This window comes from Muntiacus reevesi, chromosome 9 (genome assembly GCF_963930625.1).
Source record: "Muntiacus reevesi chromosome 9, mMunRee1.1, whole genome shotgun sequence".
Taxonomy (NCBI): Eukaryota; Metazoa; Chordata; class Mammalia; order Artiodactyla; family Cervidae; genus Muntiacus; species Muntiacus reevesi.
In genome coordinates this window covers 4419765-4428548 of record NC_089257.1, presented here as the reverse complement: position 1 = coordinate 4428548, position 8784 = coordinate 4419765, and the positions used below count along the sequence as shown (strand labels likewise).

The 8784-nt window shown below is 42.2% G+C and overlaps 1 protein-coding gene across 1 annotated transcript; it reads right to left on the bottom strand.

The window, feature by feature from the left end:
- Positions 1-695: 695 nt before the first annotated feature.
- Positions 696-1625, bottom strand: LOC136174693 (olfactory receptor 4X2-like). Its single transcript, XM_065944876.1, has one exon. It carries the CDS (start codon positions 1623-1625, stop codon positions 696-698), a length of 930 nt encoding a protein of 309 aa, XP_065800948.1.
- Positions 1626-8784: the final 7159 nt, after the last annotated feature.

Here is an 8784-nt window from a genome sequence, read left to right as displayed (position 1 = left end):
TTTTCACATGTTTATGGAGATGAGCCAGCTTCCTCCTGCTCTACTGTGTTGATCTCTCTCCTTTCAAAATGTCTTCCGACTAATGTCTTTTTGACATTTTGTCATAGTTAAAATCAGATTATGCATTTTGGGTGGAACTATCACACTGACATTGTATGGCTCTTTGTAAATGGCAATAATAAATTTGAGTCATTGTTAAAGGACGTGTCTACCAGGTTTCACAGCTATAAAGTTACATTTAAATTTTACAACTAATAAACATCTTGTGGGGAGATCATTTGAGAGTATATAAAATTTTATTCCTCACCAAGAAAAAGTTTAATGACTGTGTTGGATTACAAACCTTCTGAGAATTGATTTGAGACTATACATCAAAAGTTATAGTACCTTTTAGTGCAGTAAATTTATGACAGCAAGTTAGATTTAAAAATGAGACGTATCATTAAAGATTTTTATTCAAGAATACTTAGCACATTATTATTTATAGTAGCAAAAATATATAAACAATTTAAACATGTAACAGAAAAATGGCCAGTTAAGTAATAGTATATCCATAAAAGGAAATATTTAACAAGTGATTACAATGAAGCTATTGAAGATGGGAACCAGTTGGAGTAATCTAAAAACAACAAATCCTAGAAAGTGATTCTTTCTTCACTTTTATTCACCATCAAGGATCAACACCAAGAGAGCCTCTATTTCTCTTCTAGCTTCATTGCTCTGACCCACAGCCTCTTCATGGCCTTCTTCACTTCAGCATTTCTCAGGGAATAGATGACAGGGTTGAGCAGTGGGGTGATCACCGTATAGAACACGGCCACCATCTTGTCTGCAGACAGGGTGGTAGAAGGTCTTAGGTAGATGAAGATGCAGGGAGCAAAAAATAAGGTGACCACAGTGATGTGGGACCCACAGGTGGACAGGGCCTTGCGCTGCCCCTCGGAGCTCCGAGTCCTCAGATGGAGCAAGATGACCACATAGGAGGCTAAGAGGATCACGAAGCTGATCACAGACAGGGTCCCCCCATTGGCAACAATCAGAAGACCAATGAGGAAGGTGTCAGAGCAGGCAAGTTTGAGCAGGGGAAGCACATCACAGAAATAGTGGTCGATCACATTGGGGCCACAGAAGGGCAAGCGGAAGACAAGAAGGATTTGAGCCAAGGAATGCACGAAGCCCCCCATCCATGCTGCTCCCACCAGGAAGGCACACGCCTGCCGGCTCATGATGGTGGTGTAGTTGAGGGGCTTGCAGATGGCCACGTAGCGGTCATAGGCCATCACGGTGAGCAAGAACATTTCAATGCCACCAAAGAAATGGATTAAAAAAACCTGTGTCATGCAGCCCCACAGAGATATGGTTTTCCTTTCAGCCAGCAGATCTGAGATGAGTTTGGGGGTTGTTGTCGAGGCGTAGCAGATCTCCACAAAGGACAGGTAGCTGAGGAAGAAGTACATGGGGGAGCCAAGGCTTCTGCTGCTCATGACAGTGAGGACAATGAGGAAATTCCCCAGCACAATGGCTACATACAGGAGCAGAAATATCACAAAGCAGACTTTCTGCACCAGCTGATTGGGAGAAAGTCCCAGGAAAATAAATTCTGTCACATTCTGTGTGTTAGCCATGAAATCACCACCAGAAGACAGTAATTTCAATGGGTGATCTGAAATGAAGCAAAACGAAAGACTCCTACATTAAGTGGAAAAATTACATAACAATCCCTTGCATGTCCAAGAAACTTGTGAACTGGATATTGAAAGATTATTAGGAGTTAGGTATGTGGGGGGAAAAAAAAAAGGATGAACATGTTTTGGGTGAACACTCCAAAAAAGTGGAAGAGGATGTACAAGCCATGAAAATTCATTGACTAAGGTTGGAGTAAAGCGGAAATGGAAACAATAAAGCTGGAAATAGATTCTGGTATCACTTTATAAAAGACTACTATGGACTCTGGAGTTCACTAAACAGACAATGGGAAATCCTCAAAAACAGTTAGGCAACTGAAAAGTAAAATCATTTTGTATGTAGAGGTTGGTCTAGTGAACTAGACATTGGACTGTGAAAAAAGTGAAAGTGTTAGTTGCTCAATCATGTCTGACTCTTGGAGGCTCCATGGGCTGTAGCCCACCAGGCTCCTTTGTCCATGGAATTCTCCTGGAGTAGGTAGCCATTCCCTTCTCCAGTGGATCTTCCTGACCAGAGGATCAAACCCAGGTCTCCTGCATTGCAGGCAGATTTTTTACCATCTGAACCACCAGCAAAACCCAGACTTTGAGATTTAAAATGCTGACTTCCAGCCGCAGGAGCTAAATAAACCCTCTTTGTTGTTGGTAAAAAAAAAAGAAAGAAAAGAAAATCGATTGCCCCATTGGGTGATGTAGGGGCAGAAAGGATAGTGTTGCTATCTTCATAATTGTCCATCTATTGACCTTGAATGCTTTTGGCTTTTACCAACAAATTTCCTTTATTTCACTGCCTTTTGTTCCTTTTCTCTTCTTGGCTTACAAACTAGGAGTATCACTTTCCCATATACCCTTCAGAGTCTTCTAAAGAGTTTCACTTGACACTCAGGACTCCTTATTTTTGCTTCTCCTCCTAATTATCTGCTTCTACACTTGGTACACTAGGTGACCTAGTTCCTTGCAAAAGCTCCCGTTCAATACATTCACAATTCTCTACACGGGTACCTTCACTTTTTCAACTGTATGTCCCCCAGTGGCAACAGAAGTGCAAACGACTTCTCCTCCCAGAATCCCAACTCATGCTATGACAAACCCTCCTCTGAAGTCCAACCTTACAACACCTAAAGCATCACCAAGATTGTGCACTGACTGATTAGTACACTATCTTCATCCATGCTGGATTTATCCAAGCTGACTGAGATCAGTGTGTATCAACATAGACCCTTGCATGGTTAAGCTCCAGGGTGCCTGGGACTAGGAGTCATGTGACATCAACTCACGCCACAAAGCTTCCTTCCTTTAGCAGTGGAGACAGCCCCAGATGATCCAGGACTATCATGAGTCACCACCATGAAGAAACCAATAGAGTTTACGATTGCAGAGACCAGCACTCGCCTCTCAGATCAGCTTGGGAATTTTACCAAATCACTCAAGGAAGAAAACACTGCTTGGACTCCTAGGTATACAAGGTGGTAACTTATCTGGAAAGTTATTTCACCTCACAGAGACTCAAGATCCAAATTGTACCATGGAGTCAAAACCTACCTCACAGGTGGATGTCATACACCTCCATCCCAGAAGAAGTTAAGCAACCATTCACTGTGCTGCCTTGGATGATTCTCAAAGATAGAAAGTTCACCTTCTGAATCCACAGGCCTTACCATCAGTGGCCTTGTGCTCTCAGGACGTTTTGGAACCATAGCACTTTACACACTGATTTATAATTGTGTTATGTGGCCACCTGCCCCACTAAGTTGTGAGTTTGCAGAGATTATGTCCTGCTCAACACTCTATCTCCAGTGCTGACTGAATATCCTCCATAAAATAGCACTCAGTGGTGTACATAGAATGAAGAGTGGATATAGATCTGGTGGCTCAGACAGTAAAGAAACCCCGTACAATGCAGGAGACCAGAGTTCAATCCCTGGGTTGGGAACATCCCTTGAAGAAGGGCATGGCAACCCACTCCAGGATTCTTGCCTGGAGAATCCCATGGACAGAGGAGCCTGGTGGGCTACAGTCCATGGGGTCGCAAAGAGTTGGACACAACTAAGAGACGAACACTGACTAACTACCGTCTTAGCACAGTATTTAGTAACATTGTAAGTGTTCAGAAAATGTTGAAAGAATAAAGGTCCCCAGGGACCAAGACCATCTATTCTTCATCCCTGAATTCCAGTACCTGGCACAGAGCTTGCTTCTGGCAAAGACCAGACCAATGTGAGAGCACTTGGCAAAATGCCACGGGCAATTCACTTCGCTTTCAAAGTGGAAGTGTAATCAACACATGCTCGCAAAACAAAACTCACCCCAATGTTTCTGGGGCTCTGTTGTCTCACCACAATTCTCTTTTCCGTTATGACCACAGAGGGCAAAAGATGCCTTGAAACTATCCCACAGAGCATGCAGGTTTCCCGGTTATTCAATCTTAAAGCATTAAGACCAAGCTCTCAACCAGAGCTCATACATCTCAGGGGTGGCAGATGGAAAATATGATCCCCTTTCAGCTTTAAGCTTGCAAATGTTGAGACTAAGCCAGTGCATCTACTCCACCTGATTGAAAATAAGAGTAGAATAGACTTGCCTCTCCATGTTCCGTAAATAAGAAGTCTAGCAGCTCAGCCTTGAGTTCACTCTGCCGAGAGATACCAGGGGGGAAGATGTGATGATCAAGTGAGAGAAGATTGGTCCCCAGAGACCCATGCCTGGCTCCTTCCTAATCAGGCACCTACCTCATGGGAAACAAGACCTGGATACTAACATCTCAAACTTCCTTGTAGATAACGTAACTTCAGAAATCAATAGGAAATGGTAAATTAACTTCACCCAGTGTTCACAGGGCACTTATGCTGTGGACCTCTATGCTGCTCAGAAGCCAGTTAGACATACCTCTTGCTTATCATGAACTCAATCACATGACTTTACATGAAATGACACCATTTCAAGGATGGGTCCCACGAATATGGGCCACAAGTGTCAGAATACTGAAATAGCACTTCCTGGCCATTGGTGAGGATAAGGTAGAGTGGTTCTGAGTCATGGGTAGTTTTTGCCCCCCAATATCTGGAGACGTTTTTATCGTCCCAAGCTGGGTGGGGAGGACATGCTGCCGGCAACCAGTGAGAAGAGGCAGAGATCCTGAGAGTGTCTTACAGCGCACGGGCCGCCCCCACAGCAAAGGCTACCCGAGTCCAGAGCAGCAATACTACTGCTACTGAGACACCCTGCTCAAGAGGAAACAACGTTTGTCCAAAGCAGCATTTACTCAAGCTGGATTTTGCTTACATGTGATTATATTAATCTGTCTTGACCACACCTGAATATGTATCACATTTTTTGTAGTGAACGCTTTCACCAGTGTCATAATGTCGCTTTGTAAGATCAGTGTGCTCCAGATCAATGCTACTCAGCATGTCGTTAATTCAACACTGATTAAAGTTCGAACGAGATGCCAAGTTTTAACTAATGATTAAGGAGAAAATCATTATACATTTTAACATCATTTTAAAGACTTTAATGCAATTGCTTTCGAGAGTGAAAACTCTGAATTAACCATTACCCTTTATGTTGCAAAAGAGTGTGTAAAATAGCTATCAGAAAGTTGCTATATGATATGATCATTCAGCCCAGTGATGCTCTGTAATAACCTAGAGGAATGGGATGGGGGTGGGGAGTGAAAGGGAAGCTTAAGAGGAAGGGGATATATACCTATATACTTATGGCTGATTTGCACTGTTTTATGGCAGAAACCAATGTAACATTGTAAAGCAATTATCCTCCAATTAAAAAAAACACTTGGAGAAGCAAACGGCAACCCACTCCAGTATTCTTGCCTGGAGAATCCCATGGACAGAGGATAGTCCATGGGTCGCAGAGAGTCGGACACAACTGAGCGACTTTCACTTCACTTCACAAAAAAACACTAGGAAAACAATGAGCAAATAAATACATTAAAGTTTCCAATATTTAAGTAATATTAAGTGTGCATGAGTTTTGACTAAGTTAGCAGTTTATAATGGATTTTTATGTATTATTTGCAGTAAATAGTAGACTAATATCTACATTTTTTTTTGCATTCATGAGTTATCGAGCTTTTTCTTAATTTTTTAGATATTTCGTGCTCCATGGTTCATCTACCAGCTCTTTCAAATTGTCACAAACCTCGAGAAATTTTTCAGCATATTTATTGGAAAATATCCTCAGATAAGTGACCTTGCACAGTTCAAATCTGTATTGTTCGAGGATCAAACATGTAAGCATATTTAGCATAAAGAATATTAGAGGTGCTATTTTACAGGCAACAGCTCTTTAACAAGTGCTTATTGAGCAGCTACATTGTACCAGGAACTGTACCTGGCAAACAAAAACTATTAAGCAACAGAGGCCAAAGAAGCTTCAAAAAGGAAGAATTTAATTGCCTCAAATGCCTGAAAATGCAGAGTGATGGCAGCATCATGCCGGTGTTAAGATGCGCTCAGTTCTGTCCCATCCCTCCCTTTAACAGTAAATACTTGGTATCCACCCATGAACAAAAATGCCTCTATGGGAGATGTGGGATCCAACTCCATATGCCAAGGAACTCAGCGAATCTCACCCACAGTCGTATGGGGCAAGAGGCAGGCAGATGTCAGGACCAGCTGTGGGGCCTACAGGAGCATGTGAATGAGTTCTGGCCCTGCTTGGCCCTGTCGTGGGAGGGCCAGTGGGAACACTAACTGGGGATTTCACCTACATATGATAGAATCTTTGTGGAGGTGAGACTTTTCAATGGAATTTTCACACTCCATTGAAGCAAGATGCATGTATAACACCCACACCCACACACACGCACACACACACACACGTATGTATAACTTAGGATGCATTAAGAAGGAACATCTTAACTTTGCCAGCATCACCCCTCCTCCAAAGGGGTGCAATTTAGGGCTGACCTTGGTCGCCTGTGATTTTCCCACGGGAGAAAAGGAGAGCTGGTGAGTGAACATATGACTTCACCAGCTCTGCAAGATGCTACTGAGAAGGCTTGTTTCACCCTCACAGCTTCCAGAGAATTATATTGGGGGTTTCATGATTAGCACAGACAGGGAAGGAAGGAGGAAGCAGATGGGTGGTGAGGTATTTTGGATTCTTGAATTTATTAAACAGACTTAAGTTCCCCCTGCTTATTTAATTTATATGCAGAGTGCATCATGCAAAATGCCAGGCTAAATGAATCACAAGCTGGACCCAAGATAGCCAGGAGAAATATCAAGAACCTCAGATATACAAATGATGCGACTATAATGGCAGAAAGTGAAGAGAAACTAAAGAGCCTCTTGATGAAGGTGAAAGAGGAGAGAGAAAAAGCTGATTTAAAACTCAATATTCAAAAAACAAAGATCATGGCATGCGGTCCCATTACTTCTTGGCAAATAGATGGGGAAACAATGGAAACAGTGACAGACTTGATTTTCTTGAGCTTCAAAATCATGGCAGATGGTGACTGCAGCCATGAAATTAAAAGATGCTTACACCTTGACAGAAAAGCTATGACATACCTAGACAGCATATTAAAAAGCAAAACATCACATTGCTGGCAAAGGTCCATATAGTCAAATCTATGGTTTTTTCTAGTAGTCATATATGGATGTGATAGTTGGACCATAAAGAAGGCTGAGTGCTAAAGAATTGATGCTTTTGAATGGTGGTGCTGGAGAAGACTCCTGAGTGTCCCTTGGACAGCAAGGAGATCAAACCAGTCCATCCTAAAGGAGATCAGTCCTGAATATTCACTGGAGGGACTGATGCTGAAGCTCCAATAATTTGGCCACGTGATGCAAAGAACTGACTCACTGGAAAAGACCTGGATGTTGGGAAAGATTGAAGACAAAAGAAGGGGGTGACAGAGAATGAGATGGTTGGATGGCATCACCAACTCAATGGACAAGAGGTTGAGTGAACTCTGGGAGATAATAAAGGATAGGGAAGTCGGGTGTGCTACAGTCCATGGGGCCACAAAGAGTTGGATACAGCTTAGTGACTGAACAAGAAGTTCATACTGATTGAATTCTAGATTCCATCAGGAAGATTGTTCACAAGTCATGGAGCAAATCTCACCCAGGAACACCCAGCTAAACCACTGGCATCCCCAGCACACTGCATGCAAGCTTCCACCTTCTGCAGCCAACTTCCAATGCATACTCTCAAGGGCAACAGCAAAAGCAGGTTCTAAGAGACAGACAGAGATGCAGAAATAGTCCCAGGTGTGTGGGCATAAGCCTGTAACTGTACACTGTATTCAGGGCAAAAGGAGAGAGACAGTTCCATTGACACATTGTAGGTTCAAAAGAATACAAATAATTTTAAGAATTACGCCACAAAGGAAGCAAGAGGTTTAGGGCAGGTGCATCTATACAAGGTATGAGAAAGCCTTAGAATCTACAACATCTTAGAATCAATAGCAAGACTGATGAAAGATATTTTATCCTAAAGTAACTGGTAAATAACAGAGCAAGTGATACTTAAATCAAATGCAAGAACAGCAATGCAAAATTCCCAGGAACATAAAATATCAAGTAGACAAGACAACACCAAAAGATTGTGGTAATCTTCCTGTAACCAAACCCAAAGACATGGAGATCTACAATTTACCTGACAGATAATTCAAAATCTCTTTTAAGGAAATTCACTGAGTTTCAAGAAATCATAGTAAAACAATCCAATGAAATCAGGCAGACAATACATGATCAAAATGAGACAATTAAAAAAGATTAGTGATCATACAAAAGAACCAAATGGAAATTCTGGAGCTGAATTTCTGAAGAATTCAATGGATAGAAAATGCAATAAAGAGTATCAACAAGAGAGTAGACCTAGAAAAAAAAAAATCAGTAGATACAGAGTGTGTTTAGTTGCTCAGTCATGTCCAACTCTTTGTGATCCCATAGCCAGGCTCCTTTGTTCGTGGGGAATCTCCAGGCAAGAATACTGGAGTGGGTTACCATTCCCTCCTCCAGGGGACCTTCCCAACCCAGGGTTCAAACCCATGCCTCTCTCATTGCAGGTGAATTATTTACCATCTGAGCCACCAGGGAAGCCCATATACTGAATAGGAACATTGGAA

Bases quoted from the DNA above. Each gene is read 5' to 3' on its own strand.
- LOC136174693 (XM_065944876.1), bottom strand. From the start codon at position 1,625: ATGGCTAACACACAGAATGTGACAGAATTTATTTTCCTGGGACTTTCT.